The 15,109-nt window shown below is 41.6% G+C and overlaps 1 protein-coding gene across 1 annotated transcript in view; it reads left to right on the top strand.

Annotated features, from left to right (window-relative positions):
* The first annotated feature begins 3,043 nt into the window (after positions 1 to 3,043).
* PARP8 (poly(ADP-ribose) polymerase family member 8) overlaps positions 3,044 to 15,109 on the top strand; it is a 113,013-nt gene continuing 100,947 nt past the window's right edge. The window contains exons 1-2 of the mRNA XM_067316443.1: positions 3,044 to 3,128; positions 4,017 to 4,071. Of these exons, the coding sequence (XP_067172544.1) occupies positions 3,044 to 3,128; positions 4,017 to 4,071 (140 nt within the window). The remainder of the gene's footprint in view (positions 3,129 to 4,016; positions 4,072 to 15,109) is intronic.

The following is a 15,109-nucleotide window of genomic DNA, read 5'->3' as shown; positions in this document are numbered from 1 at the left end:
CCATACACTGAATTCCCTTGAACCAAGACCATTACTTCCAAAACCAGTTGTCCTATTGTTCTTGAAACTATTTGGAAAACTCTTCAGAAAATTTCTTAAAGATGTTGGTAGATGTTGGTACATCATTTGGGAGATTACAGCACACATACAGATGTTGCAATATAATTGAGGATACTTGGATGTCAGCAGCTTTACATATTTCAGGATTAAGTCTAACTCTAAAGACTCACCTTGATTTTACATGTTCCATTTTCAATATTTGTAGCAATAGAATAACTTCAGTATATGACCTAGCTTTTCCTAAATGAAATCAACCATTCCTGCTATAACAGTACTAGAGTTATCAGATAAGTAGAGTGCCAAATTGCCTAAGAATCTAGAAATCGAAGGGACACTTACAATAAGTGATAATAAATATTTAAGCAAATATTTTCTCCAGAACTTTCATTCTATTCAATGCATGTTGTGAAACTAGATACCAACCGTATTAGTTTTCCTGATGATAGTAGTGTTTCTTTATGGGTGACTTTTTAATTCACTGGTATCAAATCTGTGAAAATAGTCCAAGGTGTAAAAAGGCAGTCAAGACTTGTGTTTATTGATACGACACTGAGAATAACCCTGCGGGGTCAGAATAAGCTGTGACCACAATTGTCAACATAAATATCTTGTAAAAATATAGTCCTGTGACCCCCTGTGCTGATCCAGGGGGGATAATAGAGACCTTTCTCTACAAGGCTGAGGATCAAAAACTCACCAGAATAAATCAAGTTCTGATTATAGCTTCTAATTATGATTATGGGCAAGGCAGCAAACATGGCTGCCTATGCACCAGCCTCCCCTCAAAGCCCGAATGGGCATAGCTGGCAGGCAGGTAACAGGGAGAAAAGCTGGAACAGTGTAATATGTGCAGAAAACTCTAGAGAAGTCTCACTCTTTCTTTCACCAAACTGGTATAACTTGCCAGGGTGACAAAGTCTTACTGAATTACACTCTATCAGTGAGTACAATGACAAGTTCTGTATTCTGCCTTGGACTGCACAGAAGAGAATTTACTGAATAGCACTGAAAAGTTGTCTGGAAATCTCTCTTCGAAGGTAAATTCTTTTCTTAAAAGTGGAGAATTAAGTCACACGATAGATTTTTGTTCTCTTTAAACCCTATCTGCTTTTCTTGTAATTTCCCTTATGTTCCCTCCTTCAGACAAGAAATCTTGTCAAGTTAAGAATATATATGGAGTCTCTTTATCACCACATTTTAAAATATTTCCCCTGGAGAACAAATAACAAAACATGTTTGTACCTGTGCTTGAAATCAGCAATACATGATTATTACAGACTTGTTTAATGAAAAAGCACTGAAACGACTGGACTCAATAATGAATAATCCATGGGAGTTGTTTAGACCTGGACAGATACTTAAAAACTGAATTTTATGAATATTCTTTTTATTTTTTTAAACAAATCTGTTTCCACTGTGTTCACACCCATTTATTTATTTTTAAATTATTCACTTAGCACTCTGGGTGATGGAAAATACCTGTTTTTGTAGACTTAACCATTCCATTTGAATTGTATTACAGTTACTCCTTGTATTGCGTTAGTGCCCAAAGCCTCTAGCCTGGATTAGTGCTCACTGTTGGGCACTGAACTACCAGCGTGAGTCCCTTCCCTAAAGCCCTTAGGTTTTAGCGGCAGGTTTGCCAAAGACTGATGGGAGAGGAGCGTGATTAAAAAGCACAGTGGTCAGAGATGGCTTATGAACACGTTATTTCGCTCTTTATTGTTTTACCGCGCACACACCTCCCCGTGGGTAGCAGAGGAGCGGAGGTCGGCAGGGGGATGGAAACGCGGTAAGGGCGGTTTTCCAGGTCTCCCTTCTCCAGGAAGGCCCTTCCTGGCGCCGGGCAGGGGCTGGGGCGCCGGGGCCCCCTCGCAGACGCCGCGCCGGCCGCGGAAGCAGGCGCTGCCGCAGCAAGCGCGGGCAGCGGGGGCGGCAGCGGGGGCGGCGCGGGCCCGGCGGCAGCCGCCGCCGCCGCCGCGGGGGCACCGCGCTGCGGCCGGGGCGGCCCCGGGCGGGCGGCGGCGGCGGCGGCTCCCGCGCGGCGGCAGAGGAGAGGGCGAAGGGCCGAGCGGGCGCCGCTTGCCCGCCGCAGCCCGGGGCGCCGGCGGCTCGGCAGGCCGGCTCGGCCCTGCCCGCGGCGGCGCGGCCGGGAGGTGCCTGTGCGGGCGCCGGCCCGGCGCTGCCTGCTTCCTCCCCGCCGGCCCCCGGGCCGGTGCCAGCCTCGGGGCGCCCCGCGGCCGGGATCACTTGCCATTCGCAGTCCGCCGCGGCTCGGGAGGAGGCGGTAGCTGCGCCCGGCGCTGCGGGCGGCGGCCGCGGCCATCGCGCCCGCCGGGCCGCCTCTTCCTTCCCCCGCGCCGCCTCCGCCGGGGGAGCCCGCGGGGCCGTACGTGCCGGGCCGGCAGCGAGGGGAGGGTCTGCGGCTCGGCGTCGCTGCAGCAGCGCCGGCCCGGCCCCGCCGCGCCGCCCCGCGCCGGTAGGGACCGGGTGCGGGCGCCGCCGCCGCCGCCGCCGGGCTCCCACCGCTGCTGCTGCGCGGCGGTCGCCGCTGGTGGCGGAGGGGGCAGGGATGTGAGCTGTCGGGTTGGCTTTGCCCCCTCCCCCTTTTTTTTTTCCCTCAAAAAAAAAAAAAAACCAACCCAACCAACCCAAAAAACCCTGAGGGCTGGGGGGTGGGGGGTTCCCGTGTCGCCGCCGCCGCCACCCTCCGCTGGATCTATTGTCAGGGAAGGAGGAAATTGCCATCCGCCGGCAGCGGCGGCACATCTGGGCGGGCACATCTGGGCATGCAACATCGGCTCCCGCCGCCTTCCTCCTCCGTCCTCCACCCGGCCGAGCGGATCACTTCGGGGCTGGGGGAGACTTCTGCTCGCCGGCCCCAGGGTCCATCTTTTGGACTATTAAAACTGGCAGAGCGGGGGGTGGGGTGGGGTGGAAATAAAGACTGCTTTTTTTTTCCCCTGGGATTTATTTCATGGGGATGTGTTCAAGACAAGAGAGGATTCAGAAGGATATTGACGTTGTGATCCAAAAGTGCAAGGCGGAGAAGGACTGCCTGTTTGCAGGTGAGTTTATGTGCCGGGCGCCAGGTCCGCGGCGCGGCGCGACGCCCCCGGCGCCCCCGCCCCGGCCCTTTCCCCGGCCGCGGCATGCCCGTCCAGGGCACCCTGCCCGGGCACGGCCGTGCCGTTTCGGGGGCCATTGCGAGGGGGATGGTGGCCGCCTCCGAAGCCTGCTTGTGCGTGGCATCAGCCCCCTTCTCTTCTCTTCCTTCCTCCTCTCCTTCCGAGGGCATGTGAGGGCAGATGAGACGAGACGCCGGCCGGGAAAGGGGGCGCATCCCGAGTCAGGGAGCGTGGCAGTGGCCACACGCCAGACCGTGCCTCTCTGGCGTGTGCGTGTGCATGGGTGCGTGTGCATGTGTGTGCGTGTGCATGTGCGCGTGTGCGGAGGGCCGCTGCTTGGCGCAGCCGGCGCGGGGGCCGGTAGCGCCCGCCGTGCGGCGCGGGTTGCTGCGCCCCGCGGGGAGCCGCGGCGTTCGCGCCCGGGCGCTCGCGCTGCTGCCGCCCCGGGCGTGTGCTTAGGGCCGAGCGCTGCCCGCAGGCAGAGCCGGGCGAGCGGCCGGCCGCCAGCGACCCGGTGCCGTGCGAAACCGTCGCGGTTTGGCTGCTGCCTTCCCGGCGACGGTTCTGCACAGTATTTGATTTGCCGTAGCGGCAGCCTGGCTTGTTGCTGCCTGTTGCCTTTACTGACAATGGAAATTCCTGCCGTTGCCATAGCACCGGAGCACTTGTTGCAAGGGGCTGGAGGGGGGGAAGAGTTGCTGCATTTCCTCTGATTCATGCTAGCCCCCCCTTACCGGCAGCAGAACCCTGGTCTGCGAGACCTCAGCTCCTGCCGCTAAAATAAAGAACGGATGATAAGTTATAATAACGCAACCCTTTGTATTTCAGATTTCAGGTACTCAGACTCCACCTTTACCTTCACCTACATTGGAGGCTCCAAAAGGTACTTTTTTTGCAATAATGACTCACTTCACTTCCTGCTTCTGTAAGGTACATTGATACAACACGGTGTCAAGCTTTTTTTCCCCTTCCTTTTGCAAGGAGAATCAATAAATCATCTGCATTCAGCCAAACGTAAACTGAGGAGAAAGTGTTGAGCGAGGTGATCAGAAAGGTGATCCTAGCTGTCAGAGGCTTCTTCCTCTGAGTTCTGTTCTGTGGCACTTCACTGTTTCTATTTTTTAATTTATGTGTATACGTAGAAATTCTGCCATATGTGAACTTAACAGAAACACAACAAAGGCAATACAACAAATATGAAATAAGAAGTTAAGTCATCTTAAAAAAACTGAGACAGTTATGATTTTAATAACAAATAGGCCAAATACCACATCAGCATTTAATTCTCTTGCTTTTGAGAGACATATTTAGTTGACATGACAGGCTGTCTGCAGTTGACCAAATTAAACTACTCAGAAAATAAATAAAATGTCAGTCTAGCTTATAACATAAAAATATTTGTTGTTTTAATTGAATGTTCATTTAGATATTATTTCTAAATAGATCCCAGTTTTTGTTTATAAATTGGGTTGTGCATTTATACACTTTTAATTACATTTCATCATGTGTTTTGTTTGTCTGTTTTCAAAAGAAAACATATTTAAAAGCTCATATTAGTGGAACACACATCTTTTTTGTTTCCCTGGCTTCTAGTTGGCCTTTACTTGATATGGTATTTACAGTATACGCTAGGTTGTTCTCTTATCACTTAGTCTTACTAGCCTTGGAAAGACATCCTGGTTTTATTTATTTATTTATTTTTCAAATAGTTCATCTGATATGTATGGCGGTTGTGTTTCTTTCCCAGGGTACGTCAATTTGAAGTACTGTATTCTGGAATCTGATCTTTGCAAGTGAACATTGCGATGCAGGCAGCGTTTCTGTAGCCATCGGTTCTGCTCTGTGCATGCTTCAGGGTCTGGCTGCAGGATCAGGCTTCCAGATGGGCCACAGGCTTCTAGACTGCTCAGAAAAATGCTTTCCCACTTCCCTAGCCTATTTCTTCCTGTTGAAGGAAAGACGAACTCCTGTCATTTTCAGTGGAGCAGAACAGTTCACCCAATAGCTCAGAATCAAACGTATTTACAGGTTGCTTAAAGTATACTCTTTAATTTAGGGTTTTAACATAGTTTTGGTTTGGTCTTGTTTTAAATGACAGTTTTGGAAAACTTAATGCAGTTGAAATTAGCTTACAGAAATACTATTTCTTATAATTTAATTAAAAGAAACTGAATTTGAAAGTTACTTTGCACTGTTTTGTAATCTAAACATTGCAGCAAGAAACCAGGAAGTGAAACCTGTCTATTGTTTCCATTTTCCAAGCTGAATAAAGTAAAAAGCCTAAGGGCATAACTGATGGAAAACAAACTAGTTTGTAACATCGAAGCAAAATATTGTCACTTCTACAAGGAGAGACAGAAGATGGCCTTGCATCCCACAGCCTAGAGTTTTTACTAAGGTCATCATTAGCTTAGGAAGCTGTTGACTTGAAAGTAGTCACAGGATCTTGCAAATTCAAATTGAACAGAGGCACAAAAGTTATGCTTAGAGAAATTGATGAAGATGGGTTAGATAGTGCATACTCAAATTTCACGTTACTTTTGACATTTTAAGGACGTTTAGAAAGAATACTTTGAAATAAGGGTTTCATGTTCTCTGCTTCTTTGTTTTTTTGATTTAGAGAGATGTTTTACAATATTCTTAGTATGCAGTGGTGTACTGAGTGGTTAGTTTATGGTGGTAAGCTTTCTTCATACATAAAATGAAAAATGTTAAGCCTTAACCATTAAGGGCCAAACTTCTGTTTCTCATGTCAAGGGTGAGTTGGTGGTTTCTTCTTAGATAAAGATGCTGGCTGAACATTGGTATATTGTAATAAGTGTAACCTTTGGACAGGACTCCTGTGCAGGCTCTACAACGTTCAACAGTGGTGACTTGTCTGTGATATCTATTTAGGAGGGCTATCCAAAGATCTTGTACTTGGCCATGATTTTTTTCCTATCGACACTGCTACAGCTATTGACTTTTTGTGTGGTGATCCTGTTTTTTGACTGTTGCACTCAGGAATTGTCCCTATATGGCAAAACCTCTATTAACTTATGGTACGCAATGAAGGTCATGGATTGAATATCAGCCTGTATGATACTTCAGATATTCAGTCTGATGAGTTTATATTTTCCAACCTGACATGAACCCAGGTTTTCAAGTAATGGGCAAAGGGAATATGCTCAATCTTCAAAGTGAGAAACAGGTTTAAATCTGTAAGAGTTGGAATGGTATGTAAGGAAGATTACAGGATGCGATCAGTACTTTAGCATTCTCTAGCGATGCTTGGAACTAAGTCTTTTTCTTTGCTTCCTTTAGATGTTCCTTTATGACGCTCAAATGTTAATGTGTAGTACAGCTTTGTTTTGCCTGCTCTGGCTAGGTACAAGACCAGAAACACCTGAAAGAAGACAGTTATGTTTTATATTTGAGAAGGAAAATTCTTTGCTTTACCCTTGCATAAAGCAAGCTGAATATAGCTGGCAGGTTTCCTGTGCATACTGTAGTTGCCAGTGGTGCATGTTAAGTCCATTTCTCAGTGGTTTTAATTTAAAAACTCGGAGCCGGATTCTCAGTAAATCAGTATAAGCCTGTGGAAGTCAGTGTACCAGTACAATTTTGGTTATAACAATGACCTAAGATTTTTGTTTGTTTTTTAAACGGTTAAGTTCATTTGTGTGAGATTTTTCTTCTGAGGGCCAACTTCTCTGACTTTATCAGATTTTTCCCTGTTGCTTGGATTGATTGCACTGCCCCTTTATACATTAACACTATCCAAATATTGAGGTGGTACATAACCACATTTCTGATCAAGCCAAGCAGACAGGCCTGATCGAGAGCACACTTATCATAGGTTCTGAGGAGTTAATTTGTATTCCCAAAGTAAAGTCCTGAACCAAACCTTGAGGGCATGACTTAGCTTTTGTTCAAGTGCAGAGCTTCCAGTGAAACCAACTGAGAACTATTATCTTTTTTGTTCATTATGTAGACCTGTTTCAACATTTGACCTTTAGGTGGTATTAAGCTATTATATTGCATTAAATAATAAATGTGTAAATGATCGATGGGTAGGCATAAATATGCTTAAAGCAGATCCTGCATGTGCAGGATTTTTCTTGAGAAGTTAGAAGGGAAGAATCTCTGTAAGAAGGGAAGAATCTCTGTAAGTACAAACATATTTGTATTGCATGAATTACCATAAATAATTCTTTACCTATGCAGTTCAATTAATCATTTTTGCCCCAGTTCGGACAGTACTTCATTTTTTCTAAACCGAACTGTGTTCACACTTCTAAATTATTTCAGTTGTTTGACAGTGTGGAGATGCTTCCTGGTTTGGAAAGGTTGTATTTAGGAATTTATTAGTGAAGCACATCTTTGTGCATAATATGGGCACTAAATATGAGGCAGATTGTCTATCAGTTTAATCATTTAAATTTCATTGTCAGAAAGTGAGAGGTAAGGTGAGAGGTATTTCTTATAAAGTAAGGTGTTCATTCAGATGCTGTGACTGTGCAAGATTTACTCTACTTTAACTACTTCTGGCAGAATATCAGAAACGGCCGAATTCTTTATGCTTTTTACTGCAGGAACTAAAGAGGATATTAAAGTGTGAACATGTTGAGGTTTTTTTTTTAAGAATCTCTTGTCTCCTTTGTCCTATTATGTGTGCCTGTATGAAACATTGCTTCTCCAGAAACCCCACAGACTGAACAGAACTGCTGATCTGTCATCTTTCTAATAAAAATGCATGATGCCCTGAAGTTGTTTTCACTTTATGTATCATTTGACATGGTTTACATAAAAGTAGTGCCTGGTTGCCGTGAAAAAAAGATGTTTCATTTTTAGTGTTTTTCTCCCCTTTTCTTTTTTGAAGTTAAACAAGGACATCATATCAGTTCTGATATATCTCTTTATTCAAATATGTACTTAACTCCCATTGGCAGTGAGGAACAGTGACAATAAAGGCTGTGCATGTGAACATATCTTATACTACAGCATATTTTAAAGAAACAAGATAAGACCTGTAAGAGCTAAACACACAGATTAATTTTGTCGGCAAAATTTACGTCTCCCATTTGGACAGTGGATTCTGATGTTCTGCTTTCCCTACATGATCAGAATGATGATAATAATGGCAATTCTGTAAATGCATGGGAAGTTGAATTTTGGTCTGAAATGATTTAAGAAAATGAGTAAAGATTTTCCTTCCTCTTTATTTTTGGTTTTAATAATGGCAGAGTGTTAACTTACATAGTTTTGATTTTGAATGTTTGGCTTTTGTTTTCTATTCAAGGGGTTATCCATAGTGCTTATTATTGTAGTACTGGAGATTCTCCTGTAAATGGGCTACACCTCAGTGTAGCAGTGAAATATTTCACAGCTGGGAAGCTGTGGCCCTGAAAGGGTAGCTAAATTGCTTGTGGCTACCTGCAGCTAGAGTCAGAGACCACATATCAGAAGTCCAAGTGCATCATGTCCACTGTGTGTGAGCCACTTGATAATAAATAGATTCAACTAACTTCCACCCCAGAGGCTCTTTGAATTTTTAGGCCCATCCCCTACTGGTACTTAAATTAATTTAATAAAACTCTGCCTACATCAGGATTGCATTTAATGAATGATTTTGAAATTCTGGTGTCATTCTCATAATACTGAAAGTCTTAAATACAAAAAACCCATGAAGAAAATGGTTTCAAGCTAATTGGTGTGTGTTTTTATCTTAAAAATTACATTCAGCTTAAATGTACTGTAGCAAAAAAGGAAAGAATTGAAAGACATTTTTAAACCAAAACATAAAAATGTTTCCATCTGAAAATGTCAAAATGGAAACATTTTCTGAACAATTTGATTCTGCCTTTCTTTTCCAAAGTGATCCAGTTTAAGACCAGCCTTTTTTGGATAGGTTAGTTTTAACTTAGTTCATCTGTCTGGTTCACTGCATGGCCGAAAAAATGCTTTTACTGGCTTTAGGAAGGGAGCTATGCGAGGATCGGGAAGAAAAGTTTGGGCTGCTCTTCTTTGAAGCATTGGTGACTAATATGAGGTGAAAGTGTCCATAAAAGTATGACTTAAGAAGATGAGAAACTGATTTTTCTGGAATCCATTGCTCTGAATGATTTTAGTGTAGCTGGAATCAGTTTTATACAGGTCCATAAATACAGTGCTCAGGAAGGGCTGAAATTCTTGTGCTGGTGTGAGTATAGGTTGTCTTCTACTGCTGACGGTTGTTCACTATGCTCAACTTAGTGTTCAGGATATTAAGTATGTAGTTAGGTTCCAAAAATATCTCTCTGCTACGGTAAGATAGGGATGAAAGCTAGATGCACAATCTTGTTCTTAACTCTCTGTTTAATGCTATTCCAAAATACCTGGAAAATTGAATGTCCTCTTTCAATTTTAACTTTCCTATCAAATACGGCTTAGCATTTTTGGTAGGACTACACCTGCTTCTGGAGGATAAATCTGCAATATGGGACATCAGTCTAGTTTTAGCTATGATCTGCACCGGCCCTGATCTGATATTCATTGTTATTTTCATTACTTCATTAAAGATTCTGTGGATGAAGTAATGTTGAATACAGCCTTGGGTACTTATAAAAAACAGTTTTGTGTCAGGTATTAATTATACTTCAGTTGTAAAATCTCTCTTTAAAGCAAGCACTTCCTACTCTATGAATTCCTGATAACATACCTATTCCAATTTAATAGTACCTTCTAATACTGACTGTATTTTTTTGCACCTGAAACCTACAGTACAGTCTGATAGATAATATTTTTTTTGATAGATACTATGAGAAATTCAGTAGGTGTAACTTAACAAATTATTCATCCTAAAAAGACTTCTAATAAAACACTATAGTAGAAAAGCAATTAAATGCAACATTAAGGGTTTGTGAAAAGCAAAATAACTCTGTTCTACTCACGGTCTCATTGAGCTTGCCTTTTTAGATGGTCTTGTTTCTGACAGATCCTTCTTGCCTTGCTGTTAGAGAATCAGTGGTGTCTGAAATTAACTGAATCCCCATCAGTGATGGAGATTTAGGGAGAATGTGGTTTTGCAGAGATCACTTGCTAGTCTGGTAAAGTGAGGGGCTATCTCCTTTCAGCTAGCTGCTATACCGATACTAAGAACAATATATTCAAATTGTGAACGTCTACTTTTCTGTCAGTGCAACGTGTTTTTAGGCACATAAATGTATGTGGCTAGTTTTCAGAAGTTCTGAACTCCCACACCACATACTGGTCTCAGTATTACTGTGCGTTGCTTAGCGCAGTTAAAAAACAACAGGTTTTTTATGCAGTTTTTTTTGTTGTATCAATGTATGCGCTGTTGTTTGAATGTTTCACCAGCACTGAGTGCAGAGAAGTGCTTGAATGTCTTTACAGAAAATGTTTACAGTAACTTCTTCTTTCTCTGCTTTCATCACATTTTTTAACATACTAAGTACCTAAAAATAGACCTGTAGGCTGTCATTGTTAAAGTGTTAATGTGATAAGACAAATAAATTTAAAAGCTTAGTTCACTGTGACAATATTCATTTAGATCACTTTTGTTTGTATTGGAACTAATGCCATTTCTGATTTTTCCTGTTAGAATCTAATAATATCCCATATTTTTCAGTGTTCATAAATAAAGATCCAAAGATACCTGTTGGCATTTTTTTTCCATGAATTACTTACTGTGCAGCATATGAATTCTCATCTGAGTCAGAGTCTAATCACTTAGAATCAAAATACCTACTTTAATAAGCTTCAGCAGCTAGAGGGAAAGTAAATTTTAAACTGCTGGGAGAGTTCAGTTTAGTTACAATTAAAACTAAGAGAGAGATGAAATTTGAGGAAATCTAGAAAAGAGTCCAATATATAATTCTGCCTTGGCATTAAATAAATCACAGTCAAGAGTATAGCTCTTAAGAATTAATGTCCTCCTTGCTACAGGAGGTTGAGGATTTTTACAGCATGTTTCAGTGAATTGGCCTCAGCTCAGGAAAAGGAGCTCATTTTATCAGGGTAAAATTGACTCATAAAGATAAGCTTCTACTATCCAGTGCAGAAGTAAGTAAAAACCTCATTGAAAGAAGAGAGACTAAGGAAGATACAAAAATGCCTCTCCTTCCCGTGCCTTACCTTCGCAGCATTCTGCATGCTCACGCAGTCTAAATGCCAGATTGCATCCAGCCTCTTTGTATGGGAGGAAAAGTGGGAAAGAGCCTTGCATAAGGACTGGGAACAATCGTAGCTTTTATGAATCAGGCATCTCCTGGAAAGACCCATTAACTCCAGAGAGCTTTACGTCAGACTCTGTGTTCCCCTACCACAAGGGCTAAACAACTTTATAAATGCTTGGGACATTATGCAATCCAGTGGGAGTAAATCATGGTCTTGCGTGTGCTCAGATTAGGCAAGAGGAAGTAAAAAATGTTTGTTAAACATTGGAGGGTGAGTGTGTTTCCACAACTCAACTGAAGGCAGAGTACTGGTGTGAATCCTGTAGAAGGTTTTGGCTTATCCTGGCTGTTATTATTGAGCTGAGTCCCTTCAACAAAGTTTGTCCGAGAGAGACTTGTGTTGTGCTCAGTGGGAACTTGTCCTGAGTGAAGAATTGAGGGCAGAAAGGAAGCTCAAAGAAACTAGCAAGCCATCTGGATTTCTCCTTCTAGACTTGAGGCACTGACCAGAGCTAAAAGGAACACCAGCATGTCTCCTGTCTAATGAAATGAACTGTTTGCAAAAAGAGAGTGCAAAAGATAGCAATATACATTTGCAAAAAAAAGAAAAAAGTGTGTCATTAAAGAATAAGTTCCTTTCAGTTCCTGTATAGCATTCCAGATTTCATCTTGTAGGTTACCGAATGCTGTCTTGGAATCTTGGTTTCATAAATGTTACTCTAAATGGATATTTTATCTTATGGTTATAGATAAGAATTTTTCATATTTTAAGAGCAAAACTAGAAGCCAGGATATATTTTCACTATTCAACTGGTTTGTTTCTACCTAATAAGGTTAGTACCTTACTGGCAGACCATACCTGTATGACAGACAGCATTTGCTCTCAAGTAGAAAACATAGCCTAAAGGATAGACATGGTATTCCAGGTCATTAAATTTTCTGCAAATGATAGGATATTTTATTTTATTTTTTTCACAATTCTGTTCATTCTCCTTCATTCTTCTCCCCTTTTTAATGTTGAAAAATTCATCTTTTATGGGAGGTTCTCACCCACTCATAAGCATACATACAGTAAGATAAGAAAATAATTAGTATGCATTTCTGGCAGATTAGGAGCCAGAGTTGATAAAGGTGTTAAAAACAGGAAGCCCTTTATTATCATAAAAGTACTTACTGAGGGTCAATTACAGCTGTGTAAATCCAGACTAATTCCACTAATGTGTTGGGACTCACTTGGGTCTACAGCAGCATTATTGAATTTTTCATTTGGCCATGACTGTACTCCTAGTGAATGGAAATGCAGGTGATTTTTCACACTGGGGGAGTTAGGAAGACTGGTGTTCTATTTTAATACTGCCACCTTTTAAGATGTATTCTCATTTTAAGTACTTTCATCGATGGCAGGAGACCTGCAATTTATCTAAGGGAAAAAGCTCTCTTTCATGCATTCTTATCAAGTCGCTGGCATTGCAGAGGGCAAAGATAGAAGGCCAGTTGTCAAAACTATGCTCTTCTTTCTGTGGCTTTTTCAGCCTTAGCATCCAAAAACCAGGTTGTCACAGAGTCCTTTTTTTAAGAACATAATTTGCTAGGTCACATGAAAAACTCTTTACCTGTCACTCACTCAGAATCAGCATTAAATCTTAAACTAAGTCCCAAAATGGTTTCAGAGCTTTTTGTAGATACAGCCATCAGTTGAAATAGAAATGGTAATTTCTTAAAAAAGACTACCCTGTGAATATGCCTAAAAGGGTCATATTAGCTTTGCCCATGTTAAAACAGTGTGAAAACTGATTGTATCAATATATATTTGTACAAGACAGTGGAAATAACATAAAAGAACTGTGTTTTACAGTATTTCAGATGAAAAAATACAACCTCCAAATATTAAAAACTTCTGAAAAATATACATTTAATTACCAACTTAATGCAGTACTTACAGACACTATCAACAGCCTTCCCTTACAGATGGGAAATTAAATAAATTAAGGTTGTCTAATGGTTTAACAAGGTTTTATGAATTTTACATCTCAGTATATTACATTTTGTACATCACCGTAGCTGTAATGAGGTCACAGCTGAAAATTGAGCTTATTAATTCTTTTCTTTTAAGAAGGTAGAGTGAGAGAATTATTTTGCTATAAAGACTTTTAACCGTCATATAGAAGGAGGCTTATTAGGCTTGGAATAAAGTTTCAGTAGTAGGATTCTGTGGGTTTGTATGTTGAAAAAGGACTCATGTTTTATCAGTGGTGATGAGAAGAGTGAAATTGGAAATGTTTAGGTGGCAACAGGAGGACCATAACCTCTGAAAGAATCTCCTTGGGCATACGCTGGTTTTGTTAACTCAGGCAAAGAGAAGTTTTAAATTAGCTAGTATTGGTCTCCAGAGTACGAAGTGAAGAGTTGCAGTAATCAGCCTACCGAAGATACAAGTTCTCCTGCCTTCAGCAGACCTATTTGCACATGCTTCATATTGCTACAAGTATCTGTATTACACAAAAGCAGCATAACATTTGGCTTATTGTGCTGCTTTCTCAATGTTCCTTGGCCAAATTTGGCTATTGATGGGAATATTTTTACATCAAACTTTAGTCTTGGTTAACTCTGTGCTACCTTTACTACTGAAGTAAAATTGCATGGGATTAGCTGCCACCAGTTGAATTCTTCTTATTAAGGTATTTTGCTAGGTAATATTGATCTGAAAAGACCTTACAAATTCAATTTTTTGGCTATTACATTTTTTTTCTTGTTTCCTGTTACTCCTATTCAAAGTGACAAATCGTATCAAATCCCTATATTTATTGGGTTTAGCTATGTATAGTGAATTAGAAGAAATGCATTTTCCCTCTGAACCACACTTTGGGGAATAGATGGGAGGAGGGAGACTCTAGGCTCTTTCTGCACTTGAATTTGTATTTTACTGATATGTGTTTATTTTGGGGGGATTGTCCCTCTTGTTGTTAATGATTGGTGACTATATTGTTTCTATGTTTAAACATCAATAAATAGATGTTAAAAAGTACTACTTTGTAAAAGTGCTACCATTTATTTAGGCATGAAGAAACACATCTTGATCCTGTAGTTCAGCTAAAAACTGGCCTTTGTCAAGGACAACAAACACACCGAGATACGGGGTGTAAATACTTTTTACATCTAGCACTGCCTGGCTTCAAGGCAGGCGTGGATGCACGGAAGGCCCTGGCCTCCTCATGTGCTGATAAGGATTAGGCATTGCCATCTATGAGGGGAGCAGGAGCTGCAGTTACAGGAGTCAGGATAAAAATTACACAGGCTATTGATTATTCTGCTGGAGGACATAAGCTCATCGTCATCTAGGGTCAAGAAAAGCTCCTGCCCAAGCTACCTACTCCTTTCTCTCCTCCCTTATTAATATGCTATAATGAGCCAGGAGCACAGCTGGTCAAGTCTCTGAAGTATCGAATAAGGCCTCTGTGAGAGGTGGCACGTCTTGTCTGGCATGGCAATTTCTAAAGCATGCTTCCAGGTGTATTTTAGAGTGTGTAACAGTCACATTGTAGAAGTGTTTGCCATCAGTTCTGATCATATCATCATAAATTGCAGATATTAATGAGCATTTAGCTATTATTCTGGCTGTTTACAGCACATTTCCATCTGTAGTTTATCCCATGTTATTTCTCTGTTGTATGTTATGTGAGGTAGCATTATCCATATTCTCTGGTGATTTAAATTGACAAATTACCATTGAATTCAGTAAAATCATGCCAACTTATAGCACTGAGG

Source organism: Apteryx mantelli, chromosome Z (genome assembly GCF_036417845.1).
Source record: "Apteryx mantelli isolate bAptMan1 chromosome Z, bAptMan1.hap1, whole genome shotgun sequence".
NCBI classification, from domain to species: Eukaryota; Metazoa; Chordata; class Aves; order Apterygiformes; family Apterygidae; genus Apteryx; species Apteryx mantelli.
Note: the sequence above shows the minus strand (reverse complement) of the source record. Positions and strands in the feature narration are given on the sequence as shown.